Source organism: Neocloeon triangulifer, unplaced genomic scaffold, assembly GCF_031216515.1.
Source record: "Neocloeon triangulifer isolate White Clay Creek 2 clone unplaced genomic scaffold, ASM3121651v1 ptg000013l, whole genome shotgun sequence".
Lineage (NCBI taxonomy): Eukaryota > Metazoa > Arthropoda > Insecta > Ephemeroptera > Baetidae > Neocloeon > Neocloeon triangulifer.
The window spans coordinates 1,803,432-1,827,618 of record NW_026775555.1 but is presented as its reverse complement, the minus strand read 5'-3'; the positions used below and the strand labels follow the sequence as shown (position 1 = coordinate 1,827,618).

Below are 24,187 nucleotides of genomic sequence, written 5' to 3'. Positions count from 1 at the left end.
CGATTTTTTATTCCAATGCAAAAATTCGCAATTTCGACCTGCATTTACACTTATGTGGATTTCCATTCATTCATTGGCTTCAGGGTCTGTCAAATCATGTGTCGATGCTGCCCATTTCCTCCCCATGCTACCCTGGCCCCACCTTTTGCCTCCATTTTACTAGGCAACTTCCACTTTCGGCAACTTCCACTTAGGGAACTTCTACCCCCCCCCCGTCAAACACCTGCAGTACAAAAAAAAAAATAAATAAATCAGTCTAGCACAGCATGAATTCATTTTTGATTAAAAAGAGAAATTATTTTACTTATCTCAGGGTTGATTAGTCCTGAAAAATCTGTGTCTTTTACTCCTCATAACTTGATAGCAAACTTAAAAATTTTATCAAAAGGTTTTCAAAATTGCGGGACATTAAATGAAAAATAAAAATTAATTGTGATAATAAATTAGTACAATGAAAATCTGAGTACGGTTGAATTATTAATTTAAGTAATAATTATCAAATATTAATAATTTTTAACGGAATTCGGGGGGACCGATGTTATAATTAAAAGAATTGCTCGATAATTACTTTCGTTTATTGACTTGATTCTGACATGGCTGTGATTGTTGAGGTACAAAATCAATGCAGTCCACCAATTTGAAACTTAATCAAAGGAACAGAAACAATCACAAAATTTGTATTTAAATTTGGCTAAGCAAAAACAGCGAAAGGAAATTAATTAAATTGAAAGAAAACAAACTCAACAAAATCATGGCGGCGTTCTTAAAGATTGTGTATTTCTTGCTTGTAAAGCTGTTTTCTTTATACAAAATAACAAATAACGTCACACTTTATAGTTGCGCACGACAAATATGCAATAAACTTTGCACACACATAATTAATTTGTAGCCGAGAGTGTCTTATCTTGTAAGTAGTTGTGAATCAGTCGACGTGTTGAAAACGAGGACGCGCGCGCGACTCCCGAGTGCGATGGTCGACAATATCATCAATACTTAATATGCAATATACATTCTCATCATAAAAAATTCAACCGGCTCTGGAGGGCCATAACTCGGCGAGAGAAACACCCTCCTCGCTCGCATCCGCAGCGTCACCCTTGTTCCTTTGTCGTTCCTTCTTCGCACTCCTTAAATTAAACAAAAACACGATTTTTTTTTTAGTTTGTTGCCGAAAATAGTAGCTCAGAATCACGGGCACACATATAGGGCATCAGGGTATTACGCTTAAGCCGATGATCTTTAACGTCCGACGAGTTCACTACACGAGTCTCGTGTGTACAATGTACAGACGAAAGAGCAGGTGTGGGTGTTGAGAACGACGCCTGCTCTGATTATTTCGCCGCCGAGATAAGAGCATCGCTTAATTTATGCTGGCGCAGGCGGCAGAACGACCTTCTAATCTAAATTTAATTGATTTTATAATCCCTTCTAATGTGCTGTGTGTGTCGAAAGTTTCGAGCCGACAAACTTGGCATGGGATTTGCGAGTTGCAATTCTCTGCTCGTACACTCGACTGGTACCACACGAAGCGGAGCAGGTGTCCGCCCCGACTGTTTTCTGCGATGATTATCAATATTATATTATTTATTAAAAGATTATTTTAAATTTTAGGTATTTAAACGATTGAAGTTTTATCCCTTTTAATTAACACAAAAATTGTTCAAAATCTGAACCGCCCCCACCATTAATTCAAATATCCCAAATATTCTAATCAATTTTTCCCTTTCCTATTCATTTTTTTGCTTTGTTTGCGTGTTTATTTTATTAAAGTGTTGAAAAATATAAAACATTAATTGGTTCATGCTTTTTGCACACGACTAAATAATAGATTTTAATTTGATTTAACATTATTTGGAAATGAAGAGTCGGGCTTTTCCTCGTTGTAAAAATTTGTTTTCATTAAAAAAAATTGCTCTACCAGTTTCGGTCACGGTCTGCGACCCTATTTCATGAGCAAACGCGCTGCTCGCTGACTAATACAAGAATCTTAGGAAAAGCCCGTCTCTTCATTTCCATGATCATCTCCTCGAGTGTCAACTTCTTCAAACAAACATTTTTTGGGATTGAAAATGGAGAGATCGGGTTTTCCCTCGATGCAAATATTCTTTTATGCTAATGAAATTGGTTTATTATTGGTACTTGAATTTTAAAGTTTTAAATTTTTGTTCAAAATGTGTTTTTTTTTTAATTCAAATTTTTCTTTCTCATGGAAACAGTAAACAAAACTGCGGTAGAGCCGTTTTGTTTTTGACTAAATTTTTGCAACGAGGAAAAGCTCGATCTCTTCATTTTCACAATCATCTCCTACAGTGTCAATTTCTTCCAACAAATAAGATTTTTTGTGCTGATATTAATATGCGTTGCAAAGACTACTTGTAAAATTTTCTGTGGTGTGACTTTGGGAGTTCCTTTGAACGCGTGGAGGAGACGAATGGCTTGCGGGCACGAGCGAGGCAATATAAAAGTGGAACTTGTAACCGCAGCAGGAGCAGCAAGGCCCATAAAATCTCAATTAAGAGCCGACAAAGTGTTTACTCGGCCTGCGGCTTGATCGGCAGCACCTTCCTCATGCACGTAGCAAAAACAATGTGTGCCAGCGTCTAATTCTGCTGGGACATCGGAGGAAAAAAACACGAGCAGAGGATTCGACGCGCGAATCGCGCGATTACGCCGACGAATTTCAACGCCGGGGCAAAGAAATTGCGTGGTTTCCCCAGGTGGATGGCGGCGGCGGCGGTGCCCATAAATTCGTTATGGCTCCTTTTCTTTTACAACTCCGCCGATTTTTACAATACCCGCTCCTCTCGGTGCTTGTTTTCTTATCCCTCGTACCTAAAATACCTAAAAGTCACATACAGTAAACTTTTCCTAAGGAATTCAGAAGAAGCTAACAAAACTCGCTTGTTTTTTATTAGTGTAAAAAATATTAAATTTGTAGATTTCAATTTACCTCTTCGAATCGTGTAAATTTGTTCGTAAATATCCGCACTACTTTAAAAAAACAAGTGAAGTTTATAATTATCAGACACGGGCAAAAAGGGATTTGTATGTTCCTGCCCAGACTTTGTTAATTTCTAAGCAGAACCCTTTGACTTGTTTAGCTGCTTTGTATAACAAATTGCCTGTTTCGATTCGCTTAGAGCCTTGATACAAGATTTTTGAAATTAGTTTGAGGCGATTTGTTCATTCACATAAATTTTATAGCAAAGAAAGAGTTTTTTCAACTAATTGGTACATTGTAATATTTCTGTTGTTTTTTACACTCTATTTTCTACTTGTTTTGTACTATGTTGCAAATGGGGCGCGTCGCAATGAGTAATTACATCGTGGTGAAGCCTCATACGTCAATAAAGATCAATCAATAATAATAATTTTAATATTATTTCATTTCAAGTTTTTAGTTTCCACCCGAATTAGATCGGATAAAAAGAATCGATACGCAACTTCCCACATGCCTGATTTGTTGAAAATTTAAATTTCAACCCCTCAGGGCAATAATAATGCGGTTCATGTAGTCCCTGGGGGTAGATGATGACGGGAAATATCACAAAACTATCACGGGCTCACCAGCTGCACCGAGTAATGCGAAAATATTGACGAAGTTGGCAAAATTAGCCAAAAATGACTGATCACGATGCCGAAAAATTTAATTTTTTTTTTTTTTTTTAATTTTTAATCCCGATTTGCCTAAAAACAAAATATCGCCATCCTATGAATCATTAACCAGAAGCGACATTTTTTGCATCTACCCAAAAAAATAAAAAATATGCTGTAACTAATTGTTAGAGAAAAATTTGGCTTCAATATTAAAATTGGTTATTAGTGACCTTGACCTTTGAACTACGCAAAAATAGTCAACAGAAAAGTTGTTCAGCACAAAAAAGTTGCGCCTATCACTTATTCTACAAAACCAAAGATTTAAACGTTATTCTGTTTTTCTAAAAACTCATGTTTCCGAAAAAAAAACATTTTAAAATTTTTATTTCAAAATTTAGTCGGAGTTTGCCCTTTTGGTTCCTAAATAATACAAAATGGTGAATTACGATGAAAAAATTGTGACAATTTAAGTTTAAATATTCGTGAACGGTCCCTAATAAGATCCTTTTTGTTACAGTTTGTAACAATGAAACGTAATAATTAAAATTGTTTTATGAAATTGAGGAAAGTTAATTCATCTTTGCGTTATAATTAAAATATTGCAAATTTAATTGAAAATTGGATATTGCATTTAATTAAATTTAGTCAAATTGGAAAATAATGATCCGTTATTATAACAAAAAATTTAAAATAAGAAGCAGCCAATTGGTGGACTGGTCGGAACTCGTTCTCAATCTCTAATTTTTTCTGGAAAATTAATATTCAACCTCGGCGTTTCTCTCAAAGGCGAACGGAAACCCCTGTAGTCCGGCTGATACACACACCGAGCTGGAGAACCATGTTGGCGCGAGGCAAGTCTCTTGACTATTAGGCTGCTTTGTTAGCGCCGGGTCGAGAAACGAGGGCAGCCAGTGCAGTCGGAGAGCAGAGCAGAGAGATTATTCTGACAATAAAAGCGACAGCAGCCCAGCTCTCTCCTTGAACGCGGCGGCGGCGGCGGCGGCAGCGAGATATCCTGCTAGTTGTCTTCTTGCTTGTCACCCCCGCCGCCCCCGCAGTTACCCTGCAGAGGTCCGCCGGGGGCAAATGAGGCTTCGACCTCCGTCGCATCTGTCAAGCAACTTTTTCTTATTCTCTCTTTGCGAAAAAAAAGAAGTGCTGGCGTCCGCCCTTTCCGCGACATTTAACCTCGCGCTTGCTTCCGGCCCACCCCAGGCCTTTCTTTGTCTCCGGCCGCGCGCAAATTGCAACACTCGCTTCTCCGGGCTGCCCTTTAACATGCAAATTCGGCCACTACCTGCAGAAAAACGCCACCAGTACAAAGAAATAATAAAATAATTCGCTACAATAATGCCTACAAAATTGCCAGCACAATTAAACTTAATTCCAAGTTGTAATGAAAATAAAATTTTGGTTCCGAATGACTTAAAATATAATTTGGCAAAAGCTCGGAAATTGTTTTATACACAAATTTGACCTCAAAAGTTGAAGTAAATTTTTCTTATAATTGGAGTAAAAGAAAGGTTTTTAAGTAAAAATTCTTTTCTTCATCATAATTTAAATTAAATTTTGAGTTGATAATATATGTGAGGTATGCGAGGAACGAAAAACGTTTCAAATGTTTTCTTTAACGACTTTAAGGTGATTCTTCTACGGGGTTTTGGCCAAAACTAGAAATGCTGCAATGGATTCCAAATGATTCAGATTATAAGATTTGAACTATTGTGTGTTAATGTTTCAAGTATAAAAATGATTTATTTTCGCCCCATCGCTTCTTTACAAGGGGCCAAAGTAATGTCCGAAGGTCGAAAACGGGTAAAAATCCACGTTTTTCTACCTTCTCATGCTCGTAACTTTCCATTTTGCAAAGTAAACTATAATTTTCTAGATAGCTTTCGATTCGCAAGATGTTAAAGTATCCAAAAAAAGCAAAAAAATTATAACTCTTCTGTCATTTTATTACCCTCAGAGAAATAGCATTTATAAATGGGCCATTAAAATTAAAAAAAAAACTTGATTTCTCAGGGGGTGATAAAATGACAGAAGAGTCATAATTTTTTTTGCTTTATTTGGATACTTTAACTTCGTGCAAATCGAAAGCTATCTAGAAAATTATAGCTTTCTCTGCAAAATGGAAAGTTACGAGCATGAGAAGGTAGAATTTTTACCCGTTTTCGACCTTCGGACATTACTTTGGCGCCTTATAAAGAAGCGATGGGGCGAAAATAAATCATTTTTATACTTGAAACATTAACACACAATAGTTTAAATCTTATAATCTGAATCATTTGGAATCCATTGTAGCATTTAAAGTTTTGGCCAAAACACCTTAATCGTGTCTGAACGTGCGGATTATTTATGAGAAAGAAAATGCAGAATTTAATTTTTCCAAGAAAAAAAAACAATGAAAATTTTGTTTTGGTGGAAAAAATCTGATCCCCTGGCGCTCTGTAAATACTTAATTAACAAAAAAGCACGTAAATAGTGTCCACGCAGCATCATTATTTACGTATTCAGGGCAATGCAGCTGGCGCGCGCGAACAACACTACAACTCTTGTCGCCGATTCCAGCGGTATTTTGTAATAATATGGTGACATACGAGCGTGTGGATCATAAAAAAGTTGGGTCCTTTTTGCACTCGGGATGGCTAATAAATAATAATTACGCCGCAACAAATGTACGTAGAGGGGCGCAAGCAAGCAGCGCACGTACCACCGCCGAGTTTTAGCACACGACGGACACCCTCGCTTATTGTCTTTACACCGGCTCTGCATTAGCCCCAAATATATATATATGAACTTATGCACTTGGGTGGAGGGTACAATTTTCAGACACGACTCCGACGAGGAGGGAGAGTGAAAAACACGAAATTCGCCGCGAATTTCCACACAGGAGGTCGAGCTTCAAAGTTTCGGTCGTGATGAATTGTGGAATCAAGGATGGGCGCGATCTCAAATTTTTGCGATTGCGATCGCGATCTTGAAAATAAAAAATTGTGCGATTGCGATCGCGATCAAAAACGTTGCGATCATTTGCGATCAAATATATTTAAAAAAAAAAAAAACATTTCTGAACGGTTTTTTTATCAATTCTGGTTTCAGAACGAGGAGTCCGAACAAAAATGAACTCCGTAAATGAAAAGCCTTAGTTTAAGAAATTTTTCTGTAAAATTACCTGAAATTGACATTTATTCTTCCAGATTTAGCATTAAATTCGCCCAGATTAAGCATAAAAATTGCTTTCCTCGATCGCAAAAAGATCGCAAATGATCGCGATCATCTTTTCAAAAATTGGTGCGATTGCGATTTTGTCCATCCTTGTGTGGAATTAATTTTTTCTCACAAAAAAACAGAAAATAAATCATGTTTATTCCATTTTGTACTTTGTTGAATTTCACGATCAAGTGTTGAATCGTTGTGTTTCGGCTGCGGGCTGCAGCCATAATTCATGAGCTGTGAAATAATTTTGACAAGAAATTATTACAAAAATCAATCTTTTTTTTCAAACATTTTTCTTTCAAAGTAGCAATTTTCCGTGAAAAATTATTTAAAGTCACATTTTTTCACCAAAATTAACACAAAATTTGACATTCAATTCAAAATTTGTTTATAAACAAATTAATTTTTATAATAATTTTGGTCAAAATATTAAATCGTGTGTTTTAAGCGTACCTTTCTCTGTGGTGGTCGAGAGAAGACTAAATTATTTTCGGTTGGTTTTTCAGAGATAACATAGAGGAAAAGCCGACTTTCAATGTTCATTCCACAACATAAGAAAAGACCTCATTTAAAGGAAAGTTGTTTTGTTATCTTATAATTCTAATATTAATTATAATGTTATTTTTTTAATAATATTATTCATCCTTCAGATAGATCTAATGCTGTAAATTAAAGATTAGGATGATATTATTAGGACGCTCCGAGTTGGGCAGAAACAACAAAACACCTTACCAAGTTGCTTTTCCACTGATCTAGAACCTGAAGAAGGCTGTGAATTACTGCAAAGAGAATAATTAATAGCTTTTTTTCATGCATAGGAAGTTTTAGGCATTTTTTTTATATCAAAACGATCGATTGGTCAAATTGAATGAAACATGATTTTATTGACTGGATGCTCGTGACACATAATTGATTAGTCTTGTCAATTGCCTCTATTAAAATTGATCTGTGGTTTGGCATCCTTTGCGCGTGGGCCGCGCAAAATTGATGAGGTCGTAGTTGCACACTTACTGCTTTTTCCCTCTTGTCGGTGATGATATATTTTTTACTAAATTGTATTTCTTTTTTTTTTAATTTGCGCATAGTCGCTTTGTCTCTACATCCAATGATGGTCGCAATATATACAGTCAACATAAAATATATCCGTTATCATTATGTGTGTATAAAGAGAGCCGTTTTCATATTCATATATAACATGGGAGGGTTCTTTTCATGTTTATTTAAATTACAGTGCATTTTATATCTCGTTAAATCCATCATAAAGTAATGTAATTTGTGTGTTTTGAGTTGTGTGTCTTTGTGCACGTCAACTACACTCAACTACTTTTCAACCGAAATTCATACAAAAGCTCTTGTGATATAATTAATTCCTTGATGATAATATTAGAAGAGTGCAGTTTAGAGGGGTTTCTTCAAATACTTTTAATATTTTCAACTCACTTTCTCTCTCTTCGGACACTGCCGTCGTGTAAAACATTCACAGTAATTATAGCAGGCGGTCATTATTTGCCAAAACAAAATAACAAAAAACTTTCCAACTTTTAATTAATTGTTAAAAATTGATGATGAAGTATCTTCAATTATAATATTCTTGATTTTTTAAAAATTGAAAGTTTTACCACTTGGGACCTCCTCATAAAAAAAAGAACAGATGTGCTCCTAATTTTCAGATGCATTGTTCTATTTATCTAGAACAGTGAATTTGATCATTAAATAAATTGGGACTTTATTTATTCTTAATGAATTTCTTAAAAAAATCCTTTGTTATTAAGATTGGATTATAGCTAAGAAACTCCATCATCAATGTCAAAATTTGAAAAAATCCACCAACAAAATTAAATTAAATAAAAATATTTTCTCTTTTTGTTTGTTATTATTCATTAAAAATAATTAAAAGGAAAATGAAGAGATCGGGCTTTTCCTCGTTGTAAAATTTGTTTTCATTCAAAATCAAAACGTCTCTTTTGGCCACGGTCTGCAACCCTATTTCAGGAGCTAGAAAAAAAAATCAAATTTTGGTGTTTTTCAATTTTGCTGATTTTTTTAAATTTTTTTTGTTCATGAAATAGGGTCGCAGACCGTGACCAAAACTTTTTTTTATTAATAAAAACCATTTTAAGAAAAGTCCAATCTCTTCATTTCAATGATCATCTCCTCAAATGTCACTTCAAACAAAATAATTAAAAGATCATCAAATTAATAAATGATTTGGGACGGTAGCTGTAAAAATTTTCCGCCTTTTTCTAATAAAAATGCATAATTTGAAAGAAAAAAAAGACAGCACACTCATCCATCTTCACAATAAAGCGCAGCTTGTTTGATATCAGCGCCGGGCAGTGTCCCAAAAATCCAAACTCAAAACACTCTCCGACGATAGGATTGATTTTGGTCCGGAAGATCCAGGGGCGGGCTAATTTTACAATCTTTTTTGTTGTTTAATAATTATTATACAATTTGATCGCGTAAACCGCGGGACACCGATCCGAATCACTGCAGCATTCACACTGGTGGAAGATTGTGTTGTCACTCTCGCGTCTGCTTGCGCCGCGTCCAACGTGTTTTGTCACTCGGGAAATTTTGGCACTTGGAAATTCATCATCACCATTTTCGTCGGCGGCACTGGGAAAATCAATCGTGGCGCAGTTGACACGACGGAGCCGCTCGTCCGTCGTGGCGTGAGCAAGATATAGTTTCAGTTAATATGAGACACGCTCGCTGGCTCGCTTTTAATTAGCAGGTAAACGAATGGGCCAGATGCCTCGTATGAGCACGGCGGTGGCGCTGGCGAGCGCTATTTGCGGTTGTCCACACCAGACGGACATGCTGCTCGAGCCTGCAACAATTTGGAATTCAAATTTACTCGATGCATCCTCCTGTGGACGAGCTAATTGCCTGTCGTGCGGCAAATAAAATATGCATGCTCTCTAGTTTTCGGCCGCCGCCGCCGCGAGCAACAGTGGCCGATGCACTTTTGCTCTTCAAAGTGAGCGCGGTTTTGAATATAATTAAAAACGATTAATTACACAGTTTCATTCGAGAGCAAAACGTTGTGGGAATTTTAATGAACTCTGGCCTAATTTCAAAATCATTAAATTTCATCAATTTAAAACTGGTAATGTAGGTTTTAAGGAGAGGCTTAAGCAAAAAATAAAAATTTTAATAAAAAATTTTCTCTTTATTAGCATTGGTTTGTAGATTTTAGTTGCGTGAGACTTAGTAAGAAAATTTGAATTTATTGGGAGAAACTGAATTTTGAAAACTTAACATTGTTTCTTATGGGAATTTACTTAAATAGTTTTTTTTTCTCAAAATTGGCTGAATAAAATTGATAAAAATTTCACCAAATCACGTTAATTTTACCCAAATTAAGATGGAAAAATAAAATCAATAGGTCAGTTGACATAAAAATTTGCATTTTGATCTTATGGGGAAAGATTGGGAGTATGAATGTCATAAGCTCCTCGTTAATAATTTCATTATTGAAATTTCTAAATAATGAGGCTCTGATAGGCCTTAGAACTCCTGCTTCCGCCTTTACACTCTTGATGCCCCTTGATGGCCTGCATGAAAATCAACTTAAAACTCAAGGAAAACTTGTAACATACAACAAATATAAGAAAATTTAGAAAAGAAACCCTGAATAACACAAAATTTCAGCAATTATATGTGGCAGGGTGGGTAAAAAAAAAAACACGAATTATTCTTGTACTTTAAAAATGCACAAAAAAATCACTTTTTTGTTGATATTTTTATAGAATTTTAATTTAATGTGTGTATCTTCAAAAATATCAAATCTTGAACCTTTTTTTTCTGGCGCACAAAGTTTGATACTAAAAATAATGGAGAGTTGTAAAAAATTAAGCCCCTGAAATAAAACTCTTGATGCTTTCTGTGCATAAAATAAAAATAAAAAACCGGCCCTCTGGTCACTAGAATGGAAAAGATGTTGTGTGGCGACAGAAGCAGCTCTGCTTGGCAGCCGCTCAGCAAAAAAAAAGAAGATTTAACGTATATTCGGAGCAAAGGCGCTTTATTTACTTAAAGATTATCGTCGAATTTTGAGAGCGGGCTAAAATCTAATAACGATTATAAGCCCCTTTGGCGTTGCAGAAAGGAGATTTTGAGGTTTGGTCATGGCAGGGTCAGAGGGGTAAGCCTCGGCAGTCGGGAAATGTCACGATCCGGCCGACGATGTTGCCAAAAAAAGAGAGAGTGTCGGAGCCGGAGATTTTGCGTCCGTCGCCGGTCAGGCCAACGGATCTAATCTTTCTCTCCTCGGATCCAATATCAGTTCACTTTATAAGCGCCGGCGAGAGTTTATATATCTAATATTGACCAGGCATGCATCTTCTTCTTTTTTTTATTCTTATATCCCAAACATCCGCAAATGCGCTTTTTTCCCCGGCGAATTTGCATAAACATATTCACGAGTGGCATTCTTTGGGGCGACGGGAAAATCTCTATTGCTGCCACTGGCCGTCGGAAGGCTTATGTGTGCGCGAGGGAAAAAAAAGTAGCAACCAATATTGCAATAAGATGTGCTTGCTTACAGCGGCGCGGCTTTGCAGCGTTTAAATTTATTTGAGACAAAGTTTAGCGCCTCGCGCGCGCGTTAAACCAACATAAAACTTGATTGCCTCTCATGCGGGGATTAAGCGCAAAAATTTATCGAGCCGCCTCTCGCGGAAAAGTGCCTTTGACATTTATTAAATTCGCGCCGCTCATAATTGATTGCGCTTAACACTGTGGACCTCGCAACAAACACGTCCAGGCACAAATATATCGCAAAATATAACAAAATTAACAAACCTGAAATTTCAATCCATAGCTTTTCTCTAATTATTCAAATAGAAAAATTAATCAAATTGAATTTCTTGAAAATTTAAATAGAGAACAAGTGTCTACTTTAAAATGTAATTGATGTTCATAATAAATTTTAATTGTTTTTATGTGAAGAAAATTTGCTTAAAATTTAAAATAATATATAATATATAATTATTAATTATTGGTATGGATATTTTCATTTCAATGAATTTAAATTAATTAAAATAAAACCAGAAAATAATAAACCGTTTTTAATCGAATCTGCAAATAATTTCTAATTAAAAATGAGAACATACGGGCGGATTAGATTTAAAATAAATTGGATTTTTTTCTAATAAAGAATATATTATGCAAAAGGTCGACCAAATGGATGAAGCCGGTGAAATTTTTGAAAGCGTCTCACGCCCCGTGTTTTTTTTTTTTTTTTTTTTTTTTTTTTTTTTACAAAAGAAATTTGGTTGAGTCAGCCAGACTCGGCGCGTCAATGATGGCGAAAGGGTTCCGAGTTTAATGAAATCACCAGTGCTCTGGCGCTTTTTGCATTACGCGCGCGCGACAGAAAGGAAACCACATTTCAGAGAAATGGGCTCCATCTTGGCACCTTTGACGTGGCTTTGCCCAAAAATGGATCGCCGTCGCACCGCAGACCTCGGCCCCTATCAAGCTCCGTCCGGGCTAAATTCGATGGCAATCTCGCCGCGTCGGGATTTTGAGGATATTCGCAGGGAAAAATTAAAATTTGCTCACGAATCGGTTGCAGAGGAAAATCGACCAGCTTTATTTCTTGCTTGAGTGGCTTTGAATAAAAGAATATTGTGTGCGCTGGACGTCGAGAAACACATTTTCTAGAAGTGCGCGATGTCGGATTGCAAAGGTGTCGGTTCCTTTTTTCTGATCGTTGAATGGAAGTCGTTACTTTTTCTACATGCAAACGCCTTCTTTGTAAAGTCAAAGCCATGCAAGCATGAAGTGGATAGACAGAATTTGTGTTTCACAGAATGTCTAAGTAGCTCGGGAAACGCCTGTGTATATTGGAGAGTGGAACGTTTATGGTGTTTGTTATTCCATTGTAATGGTAAACGCGCGGTCGAGCAAACGGCTAAGCTTATTTGATCATTTAAATATAATTCAATTTATTTAGTTAACTTCATTTAATAATATTATTTAAGTATTTGTATTAAATAAAAAGATTTACTTTCTTTTGCTGTTTTTTTAATAAGAAAATATTTTAAATTTATTAAAATAAAAATAAAAATACTGTCGTTTAAAATTATAAAAAGCCTCCGCTTTTAAAAAGACATAAATTCCGCCATTTTTTTTTTTTAAATAAGCACAGCATTAATAAAAATCCTGAGAAAATCTTGATTAGAGTGGTTGAGGGCCAGTACCTTGATCACCATGCGAATCTGCAACGGATGGAGGTGCAGGTCTGGGTTTGGGGGTCACCGCAGACACCTCTGAAGAGGAGAAACTCGCCCCCCTCTTGGTGCCAGACGCCTGTTCGCCACCGAGAGGAGTGATTTCTGAGGGCCGAGTCGAGTTTCTGCCGACCACACGCTCTGCAATTATGCACAAAAAGCACCCCCGGGTCAGCGATCTGCTGATTTTTTTGTCCCACAGAGAAAATAACAAAGCTGTACACACTCTTTTTTTTGTTTTTACTGGCAATGAGTTTTTTTAAAAAAAAATAAGCTTTTGGCTTAAAATTTTTTTATATCAAACAAGGAGACGAGGAAGTCATTTGAGAAAATGTGCAAATGAGATTTTGGTTTGACAAAACATCAGCACAACATGCCAAGCCCCGGGCTTGATGAAGTAATTCAGCCAGGGTAGTGTTTTCTGGTGGGTCTTCTTTTTAAGTTTCATTTTAATATGGTTGTTTTATTTAAAGATAGAGATGATTTAGGGGTTGAAGTTTAAGTAGAGGAAAAGTGCACATGCGCAGAGGTTTTCTAAAAAGTGTAAAACGTTTTGCAGTGTAAACATTGAAAACTTGACAGAAAATCAGTAATTTTAAGGTTAAAGGAGCAAACGTTGAGTAAGCACACGAAATGGTTGGCACAAAAGAAAACGGGCAAAATAAAAACATTTCCCAGCAAATAAACGAGGTCTGAAGGCAGTCTTTTGCGAGGCAATCATTTTATGCAGCTCGCCAAGCGAGGATAACGCAAATAAGATGATTTTTCACCGCGCCGCGCAGTTTTAAATTGTGTGCTTTTGCGACAGACGGATGAGTTGAGAGGAGCGCCAGGCAGCGGCGGCAACCCTCCGAAATAAAGGGGTGATTCATTACGAACACCTGGCAGAAAGTGCGGGGCCGCTCAAGATTTACAGGAAATAAAAAAAAAAGAGGAGAAGTGTATAAATTTCGGAACAAAGGAGCAGAGGCAGAAGAGAGAAATATATAATTTGCGCAAAAACAGCAGGCAGCTGCAGGCAATTAAAATTAAGAGTCGCATGCAGAGAGAAGGAATAAAGTAGCGTTATGTGCAGTAATTTGTGGGGACAGAAAACCATGTCCTGTTTGTAAATAGACAAATTCCCTGTCCAAAGTCCAAAGGAAATAAAAGAAAAGTAGAGAAAGAAAGAGAAGTTGGGAAAAGCAAGAAACTCACCATCTTTGCTTGCTCCACTGCGAATTTCAGTCGCTTTCGGTGGAACCGATGGCATTGGGATTTCTGAAAGTAGAGATTCAGCCTTTCAGCAAACGAGACTTCTCGTCAAAGCTTTGTTATTTATTTTGTACACATGTGTGTGCCGTGAAATGGACAGCAATTTGCTTTTCTGTGCGCTCGTAATATCGATCGATTGGTCACTGCTGTAGCAATTTTATCGCCAAGTGGATTATGATATTAAATAATTTTAATCGCGAAGTGAGCGGCATCATCATCAATATCAATAAATATCGCGCTATTGTTGTTTCATGTTATAGTGCGCTGGACCCCTCCCCTGCTCTCGCCATCAAAATTTACATAAATGCGCGTGCTTCACGAGTAATAAACAGGCCGATGTGATCGACCAAGCAAATAACTCTTTCGCCGCACTCGCAAATAATGCATCATATTTTGCTCGGGCCGGGTGCAAGCCTGCGTGTTTGACACTCTCTAGCAAATAGGGATTAATCGTCCGATACTTTTCCCGCTTGTCTCCGCACCGTGATTTATTCCCGATTTATTAATTTATTGTCTCGCTTACTTTCACCACTTTTCGGGGAAAAAAAATAAACAAAAGTGAATGTATCGTCAGGCGGTAGTTCTCTGAATTTTGATTAAATGTGATTGACTATTCACATCTCCCGACTGAAAAATAAAAATAAAAACGGATTGCATGCTTACGAGTGAATACATTTTTTATTTTGTTAATTTAATTAATTGGCCTGATTGAGAAGATAAGAATGGGAAGATATAGGCGAACACCGATCACAATAATTTTCTTTACAATAAGAGCCTAAATAAAGTTGAAGTTTAAAGCTTGAATTTAACCATTTTGAAGTTGAAATTTGTGAACAAATTGAGTTTTGCAGTTTCTGTGAAAAGGTGTAAGATGTGCAGTTTGCCAAAATAAAAATGAGAAGCCCGAAAATAAGTTTTGCTGAAAGTTGAAAAAACAGCATTCTTGGAATGAAATGAAAAAGTGGTGCACAAAAAATGTATAATTATTCCGTGTATAATACCGTAAAGTCTAATGGATCCCTCGGTTTCGCCGAGCGAGTTCTTGGCAATGCACCGGTAGTTGCCGAAATCCTTGTCCCTGAGGTTCCTGATGGTCAACTTCATGTGCGTGCGGTAGCTGTTCTCCGTGGTCGACGTGATGTACTTCTTGGTCGAGAGCAGCATCACCGAGTCGTAAACCCAATAGCTGATTGCTCGCGGGTACGCCTCGGTGTGGCACTCGATGGTCACGTCTGTGCCTGCAGGGGCGCCCACCAACTGGTTCGGCACCCATATCATCGGCAAAACTGGAAACAAATAATTAAATGCAAATTAGATTCATATTTTTTTTAAAAAGCTCATGTAAAATTTATTAAAAAACCTAAACATTTACATTTTTCAAAAAATAAATTAAATTTTTGGTAAGATAAATATATCAATTGAAGTTTTTGTAAGTGAAATAAAACTTCACAATGGTCAAAATTTTAGATCATTTTTATTTTTAATGAGCAAAAGCAATGAAATATGACTGGTTAGGCTTTAGCAAAAAACGGCCTGATAAATTTTGATAATAAAATTTTTAATTTTTACATTAGCATCGGTTTGTAGTTGTTAGTTCGATGGATACTTAGTAAGTAAATTTGAATTTTTGGAAGAACAAAATTTTTAAAATTTTTCTTATGGGAATTTTCTAACAATAGGATCATTTTTTCTCTCTCAAAATTGGCATCAGGGTTGACGAGCGCTCTGAAAGAGCGCTCAAAAGAGCGGAGCGCTCGCGCTCGCGAGCGGAGCGCGAGCGCGAGCGTCGATTTTTTTCATGCCGCGAGCGGGAGCGCGAGCGTTTTTTCAAAAGAGCGCTGAAAAAGAGCGCTCATTTACGCTCTTTTTAGGGACCAAAATTGATGAAAATTTCACCAAACCACATTCATTTTACCCAAAATAAAATCAATCTTAGGTCATTCAACACCAAAAATTTACATAGATCTTATGGGAAAGGATTGAGAAGTTTTTTTATAGTGTAGATCAGTATAGATGTCTTAAGCTCCTCGTTAATATTATTATTGTTGTTTATTCGTCCAAATTGTTACATCACATTGTTTACATACAGATTGTTGAAAACATTTATTTGGAAAAAAGAAATTGTTGGACAAAACGGCACCACCACTAGCAAAAATTTTGCTAAAACTTCCGAGGCCAAAAAGACCCCATCCGCCGCAGTGAGCCTCGGTTGACTAAGTTTTGTTCTTTATTATGGAGGTTTTAGGAGTGACCCTTAACGAGCTTCTTCTGGCAAAGCCAATTCAGTTAATTGCTTGATTGTTGCACATATTTTAATTCTTGAGTCTTATTGTAAAAGACTCCTTTGAATTGTTTAAAAGGATAAAAATAATTTTCTATACACTTATTTTAAAACCATTTTGCGCAATTTAAAGCGGAATTTGCCAGACCATTCAAATAAGTGGTCCGTTTATAAGAATCCTCTTGAGACTTTGCATTGTATTCCCAAGAGGGATAGGCAGTTAACAAAAATTAAAAAAAAAAAAAAAAAAAAAAAAAAAAAAAAAACTTTGAATACAACTCGGTGCTTTTTGGCCAGAAACTCTAGGAATTGTTTTACAACAGCAGCCATTAATAAGACGGTGCCGCATAGAGAAGCCGCAAAGAGGCAGAAAAAATAGCTGAACATGTCGGCAACTTTTTATATTCGGGGCCGCGACGCTCACACACATCCACATTTTGCGCCGCACAATCGACATTAGGGAAAGTTGGCTTTGGCTATGCTCGCGCAGCCCGTGTAACAGATGCAACTAATGCGAGTGTCCTTGTCCCATCTCGCCGCCACTTTTTACATTTTTTTTCCGTCTTCTCGCTTTTTTTTATTTTCACCGCGCGCACGTATTGTAGTCGCTGTAGTGAGCTGGGGCTTTCGGAATGGAACATTCATGAGCGGAGCAACCGCCCTTCGCCGCGAATCTAGATATTTGATATTTGGCACGGCGCTGCCGCAGACTCCGCCGCCGCAAGAAATATTTCCCTCGCGAGCAGATGAGTGCTTTACTGATATCAGGGCCGTGTTATGGCTCTCGCTTGCTACACGACTGCAATAGTAATGCAGCACACAAGTGTGTGTTTGTACACGACCGATCGCGCGCTTACGACTGCCACATGCTTCCGAAGACGTTCGCCCAGTCGATGCTTCAAACGAATAACTTGAAAAATTCGCTATCTAATAATCGCACGCATCTGCAACTTTTTTTCAGCTGAATGAAAATTTCAAAAAATGGGATTCGTGCTGCGATTTATAAAAATTTAGATTCCACTGGAAATCAGATTTGATGATGAAAACGTCGGAAAGTATATTTTATATAGATTATGAGCTAATTTTTAAAGACGTTAATTTAACAAAATTTTGCTTAGCAAACTTAAAAAGAGTGAAGACGAGGTATTTTCAGGTATTTCAAAAGAGTACTTGATCTTTAAAACTAATGTTTCTCTCTCTAATGATTCTCTCTATCTGATTTTAAAGTTCCATGAATAAAATTAATACCTTTTGCGATTTGTTCGCCAGAGATGCTGCCATTTCTTCACATAATTTTCCATTTCATTTATGACTAATTTGTGAAGAATAAACAAAGCAATGAAATAATGCTATCCGCGGGGAACAAAATAAAATTTTTGTTTTGTATTGTTTCTTGATAAAAGTTAATAAAGAGTAGAAAAATCCTAAAATTGTTTTATGTTTAACTTTATATTTCTGAATTTATGTATGATTATTTGGGCAGATATTGCCTGAAGATTAGCGTCGTCAATAAACTTTGAAATTGAAACTATGTCTGTAGAATATCTATGTATATGTACATATTTTATTAAATGTATCATACGGCACTGGCTTTTTTAGATTGTGCAACGTCAAAACCCACAATCAGATCTGATAAGGCATATATGGGGAAGTAGTGTTGTTTTATAATATATAGCCTCTATTAAGCCAAGTAAGCAGCAAAGATTAGTTTTTCCTGAAGTTTAAATTCTGATTATTGGCAGAAACCACATCCTGAGATAATGAAAAGCATGCAGCGAACTTTGAATAAAAAACCCCTTAAGCTTATGTTCAAATGGCGTCGCCATGGTTGGACGGCAGGCTGGTGCTCAAGCTTCTACCCATTGTATTTCTGATTCTGATACATAGCAGGTAGCTAAATTTATCATTTGTATAAATGCAAGCGGATGTAATTTGATAATTATTTGAATTTAATCAAAATTATTTTTGTCAATTTTTTTTTTTAATTATGAATTGATTTAAAGTATCGAACATATTTATTATTTACATATTTATTTAACAGGATTGAAGTGTAACATGAAATAATTAATTCAACTTAACATATACATATATAAAAATACTTATATTTTTCATACTTACAATATTATTTTTGCTCAATTTTGATTGCTTTTAGTGTGGAAGCTACCCGAGGAACACATTCTAAAAATAATTTAGGTGAGTTTTCTAAGCTACAGCAATAATCTAAATTTATGATTGATTTGAAGAACAATAAATTGCACAAGTAATTTCTTTAAATTTAATGATGTATCTTAAATTATGATTAAATTTCCATGATATTTTAATTACAAGCTACTGCATATAACAATAACATATCACTTTATATTTTTTTTTTCGGAGAATTTGTACATATTGAAAAAAAATTGATGAGATATAATTAATATTATTTAATTTTTAATCAATAATTTCTTTTAAAAATAAGTTGATCATATTTCACAGATTGTGAATGGAAGGAGGATTTGTGCAACGAAGCTCGTCCTTTATTCATCAACCCGCAAATGAAGGTTGGTCCATTTTCAACTTTGTACGCGCCTCTGCCACCAAAAATTGGAAAACACAACCCGGCCCTGATGCGGGTGCCGAATGGTCAAAAGGTGGTCCTAGCGTGCTCCGGCAAAAGGAACTCACTGGTGCGACGTAGACGCAAAACGTACGCCGAGTTGGAATGCCGTGAAGGGACATTCTACGAAAACAACGCGAAAGTTGACGACTTAAAGACACCCTTGAGCGAGTCATGCCACTCAAAGCAAGTCGTGACCTTTGAGGAGCACGAGAATAACGGCGAACTGAAGACCTTTGACCTCTCCATGCTGGTCATCGCCTCTAACAACGAGGTGTACTTCAAGGTGCGCGTGCTTGACGGCGTCTTCGACCAGAACTGGAATGTTCTGCTGACCAGGATGACGATGACCAAAGACATCAAGAGAGCGGTGTGCGTTGGCAAAAGGTACGAAGGTTTCTTCCACGCTTACGGCAAACAAGATTTGATAGATATTTCCTCAACGTACGGCAAAAATTGGTACACACATGTAATGTCCTCGACGTGCCTTCCCTCCGCCGTGAAGAAGTTACGTAGTTCAGACGTTCTTTACAAAATGTTCGGCACATCAACTGTGCCCGTCGCCGACTCAGAAAAGTACCTGTCGAGGGGCCACCTGTCGGCCAGCAACGACTTCCCCTTCAAGTATCAACAGGACGCGACCAGCTCGATGCTCAACGTGGCGCCACAGTGGCAGAGTTTCAACCTAGCTTGGAATACAGAAGTCGAGGAAAAGACCCAAAGTATGGCTGCCAACACAGAGAAGGGTCTTGTCGTATTGACCGGCACCCTCGGCACTCTCAAGTTGCCCCTGGATTGTGGCTGGACGGGGAAGAGTCGAGATCGGAGCATCAACCGAATGGTGATCAACACGGACAAGAACAACAACATTCTGGTGAAGGACATCACCATCTACAAGAACAACTACAGGGTGCCCGAGATCTACTGGAAACTGACGTACCCTGTGGGTGCAGAAGGCGATGTGATGCAGGAGGGAACGGTTAAGATCGGCTTCAACACTCTCCACACTTCGGGCCAACTGGAAAAAGAAAACCAGCTCTACCAATTGCTGAACGGTTATTGTAAAAAAATGGTGAACAAGGAAGTAGCGATTTTTGACTGCTCGGTGGGGAATTTCTTCTTGTCGGTCGATGCTGATTGCGAACCACTGCAGCTGCCGCAGAAACTGATGAAGCTGCTTGAAGGAAACTGAAGGAAACGTTAAGAAATTGAAACAAACAATTTATTACAACATTGGAAATTTTAAAAGCATCCTCGCTGTGCGTAAAAAAATAATTTAGATTCAAAAAAAGTTCTTATTTTCATTTTAGTTTGAAATTTATGATTTTGATTTATTTTGTTAAGTAAAGGTGAAAGTTGGGCCGCAGAGTGGCGAAGTGAGCGAGCTAATTACGCAATAATTTCATTTCATTTTATTTCCTTACAACAGGTCAAAAGCATTTGAGTCAAAATTTACATTACGGAGAAATAGGCTTTACAGTACTAGTGAACAACTCACTGAAAACTCATATATCATTGAACTGAAACAAACAAGAAATTTACCTCCGCCCTCAATACTCGCGCCGAACTGTAGCCTTAAAAAATTAATCTATTAATAATAAGTGAATACTTTGACTAAGTAGAAATAATGCACAACTTTGTATGGAAAAATGCAAAGTTTAAGGATGTATTTACAAAACGATTCTGCAAAATAATTATTCTGAAATAATAATAATTTTAAATATAATACAAAAACTGACTGTACGTATTGTAAATTTTGCAGAGATTTTTGTCCACAATATAATAATTAAAAGTTGCTCAGCAAAGAAAATGGGCCGAAATTACTCTTTTACATTTATGTGTTTTAGTCTTACTCCATGTTTTCACCTACTATGTTTAAAAAACATTAGTTTCTCTATAGAAAAAATTTATTAATGAATTAATGAAGAAAAAAATTAATCCCACGATGCAATGAATCGGCTAATATCTGATTTCCCAGCTGTTTGAACATTTCATTTGCTGCTGCATCCCCCTGGACGACAAATTACGTGTGTATTTTTTGCCACAATGGGGCGTACGGGCGGTGCGTCCGGGATATATTATACATATTTCGTATGCTGCGGAACAAAACACATATCAAGCATAATAATAGTAAGCCTGGCCTCGGGACTTGCACTTATTCACGCTGTTGTGTAAATGTCAAGATAATGTAGGATGGCACTTTGTGTGTTGCGGCCTCTATTATAATAATTATTATCCTTTTTGCCTCTCGTCGTCGTCGTCGTCGGTGGAGAATACATTGTTCTGCCGCTCGCTCTCTCTCTCGTATTTACATGAATGTAAGTGAATGTAAGAGAAGCATTGTTTGCTGTTCAGACCGACGGGGCTGCTCCTTTTGTTTTAATTTCCTACATGGCAAAAATTCCGCAGGATATTAGCATTAGCCTCTGGAGGTTCACCATTTTTCGCGCGCGTGCATATATAATATTCACATACACGTCGGCAATGGTAAGCAAAATAGGCGGTATTTTCCTTTGGTAATAAGGCCATTTATTTGTCGGCTTTAACTTTTCCTAAAACACATTTTTTTTCTATTTTTATTGCGAATTAAAATTTTAAAATGAAATTAACAGAGTCAAGAGCTACTCTCATTGTCAGAGATATAAAACAATTAGGGCAATTTATTTTTATTTGACAGCCCTGACAAGATTTATCACATCATATTCTGAATTCATAGTAAGAAATGAGGGAAAATTATGCTGCAATAGACAAAATACATCATGTTGATGTAAAAATTAAAAATAACCTAAAATCACACCTTTGCTGAAAATTCTCGTATTTTACATCTATTTATTTAGAAAATAACAACATATTTTAACCTAAAATCACTCTTACTCCATTAGATCTAATTTTTTGATCCTTAATTTCACCTTAAATTTTACCCAAAAATGCATACTTCAAAAAATTCACCAAAAACAATTAATGACGATGATGTAAAAAATATTCACCTATATTTTTCATATATTATGGCTTTTTTCAGGTAAAATAAACTAAAAATAAACCTAAACAGTCACCGATATCGCCAATAAATATCATATTTTTAACCCAAGCCTCTTCATACTTTCATTTTCGTATTTCCACTTCATATTAATTAATATTGCAAATATTTTACATCAAAATTTTGTCTCTGCGACTGTTTTGCATGCAGATGTTTCTGATGAATTTCTACTCAAAGTGGGTCGCAACACGAGATTTGCTCGAAACTAATTAGAAAGGCGTCGTCCGGCGAACGAGAGACGGGAACGGCATAAATTCGCTCTTCCGACTCTTGATTGTCGCGAGTAGCTTCGACCTCGGCGCTCCCTCAGGATGCCGACGGTGCGCGCGGGGGATGATGATATTCGCAGTTGGCGGGCCTGTTTATTGTTATGACGTGCCGCACGCGCCTTCCTCATGGGTAATCTATATTCCCGGCTAATTAATTGATTTTGACACCGGCACCTGAATTATTCATGGCGGCGCCGCGCTGGCTGCAAGCGCCAAAAATTGGCGCAGTCTCTGAATAAATTAATTAGTTAATTAATTAACGCGTCAGTGCCAATTAAGCAGGGCGACGACTGCTTTCTTGCCGAATTAAGCCGGCGCGCCGTAGATTGATTTCTCGTCTCGTCTTGACTGCGTTTGTTACACGCATGTAATCAAAAGCGGGGTCGAGACTCGAGACGAGCACTCGGGGAAAGCAAGCGCAAGATTATCAATCTTCGCGGGGGTTCTACAAGTTAGTTCCGATGAGAACTTAACAGTGACTAATTCTTCTCTGCAGGCTAATTACGATTAAATTGACTTGGCCGTATTAATCAATTTACCAATTAAATGAGCGCAAATAAATAATTAAATTAATAAGAACTTTGTAATTTTATAATAAAATTTAAATTTTAAAAAATGCAATTTTTTCCAATTTTGTTTGCTAAACTTTTTAAAAGGATGGAACCACTTGAGGGCAGCAAGTGACCAAGTTTGCAGGTCAATCGAAGGTGGAAAATAAAAATATAACGTTTTTTGGCCCTAAAAAATATGCAACCAGAGGGGAATAAATTTTTAAAATATTAATGATTTTAAAATAACGTTTGCAAGATTGAAATTGGTCTGTTCTGAGGAGTTACAATTACAAAAATTGGATTTTCTTTTCATCCTATTTGAGTAAAATTGAGTAGGTTTCAATGCATTCTATTAAAAAATTGTAAAATTTGAAAAATTTCGTAGGAGATTTCATTATTTGATTTCATACTAATTAGTTTCACCAAATCGTAGATCAAATAACAAGATTTGATTCATTTTTGAGTAAAACTTGGCTGTTTGGCTTCCCTAGCTGTTTGTTGGGGCCAAATTGCGTGGAACCATCATGATTACGGTGGCGCGTGCAGCGAGAATTCAGTGTCCTGAGAGAGAATATTGGGATGATGGATGCCTCCTTTTATTAACGACGAAGCTAGTTGTTGTTGTCTTTGGCCGGCGACGAAAGGGAAGGACCTTTGCCGGGCGGAAGGGAAACGAGAGATAATATTAAGGCTGTCACTCTTTGACACGCGGCAAAGAAAGAAATAAAGGCGCCACCTATCATTTCGCGCCCATCTCGTTATTAAAGAAAGAAGAGTCTCTTTTTTCATGCCTACCTACCGAGAACGGAATCCAATTACCGCGACTAAACCGTCCATTTGCAATCTTCAGAATTAGTCCTTTTCGGTGTCAAGTGAAGCAACTAGATCCGATTTCAAAAACGCCGGAGCGCACAAATGTTGTAGCAAAAAGAGCGGAAAGATAATTCTCAAAAGCTCGTCCTCTGCTCACCCACGTTGTTGGTATGTTTTTTTTCTGTATATGGATTTTTCTGCTGCTCGTTATCGTTGTCGTGAGGCACGCAAAGCTCGTGAATTTTTGGGACTAATTTAAATTCTGACTGTTTGGGCTAATTTAAATTTATGGCTAAGTAAGCGAAATGAAAATAAATCATCGTGTTTT

General features: G+C 36.9%; 2 protein-coding genes across 4 annotated transcripts in view; one reads left to right on the top strand and one right to left on the bottom strand.

Annotated features, from left to right (window-relative positions):
* Nucleotides 1–7,675: 7,675 nt before the first annotated feature.
* LOC132198667 (lachesin-like) overlaps nt 7,676–24,187 on the bottom strand; it is a 137,026-nt gene continuing 120,514 nt past the window's right edge. For 2 of the 3 annotated variants that reach the window (XM_059622819.1, XM_059622820.1), the window contains exons 7-10: nt 15,314–15,598; nt 14,256–14,318; nt 13,029–13,199; nt 7,676–9,649 (exon numbers count right to left, since the gene is read on the bottom strand). In XM_059622819.1, coding sequence (XP_059478802.1) covers nt 9,543–9,649; nt 13,029–13,199; nt 14,256–14,318; nt 15,314–15,598 — 626 coding nt within the window. In that variant the 3' untranslated portion in view covers nt 7,676–9,542. The remainder of the gene's footprint in view (nt 9,650–13,028; nt 13,200–14,255; nt 14,319–15,313; nt 15,599–24,187) is intronic. The other variant, XM_059622821.1, reaches the window with a different exon arrangement.
* Nucleotides 18,392–22,135, top strand: LOC132198666 (uncharacterized). The gene is made up of 3 exons (XM_059622818.1): nt 18,392–18,483; nt 18,746–18,786; nt 19,069–22,135. Exons 1-3 carry the CDS (start codon nt 18,407–18,409, stop codon nt 20,379–20,381), a joined length of 1,431 nt encoding a protein of 476 aa, XP_059478801.1. The 5' UTR covers nt 18,392–18,406; the 3' UTR covers nt 20,382–22,135.

Excerpts from the sequence above, each read along its gene's own strand:
- LOC132198666 (XM_059622818.1), top strand. The coding sequence starts at position 18,407 with ATGGCGTCGCCATGGTTGGACGGCAGGCTGGTGCTCAAGCTTCTACCC. Across the intron at positions 18,484-18,745 it reads CTGATTCTGATACATAGCAG|TGTGGAAGCTACCCGAGGAA; the intron begins GTAGCTAAATTT and ends GATTGCTTTTAG. Across the intron at positions 18,787-19,068 it reads ACATTCTAAAAATAATTTAG|ATTGTGAATGGAAGGAGGAT; the intron begins GTGAGTTTTCTA and ends CATATTTCACAG.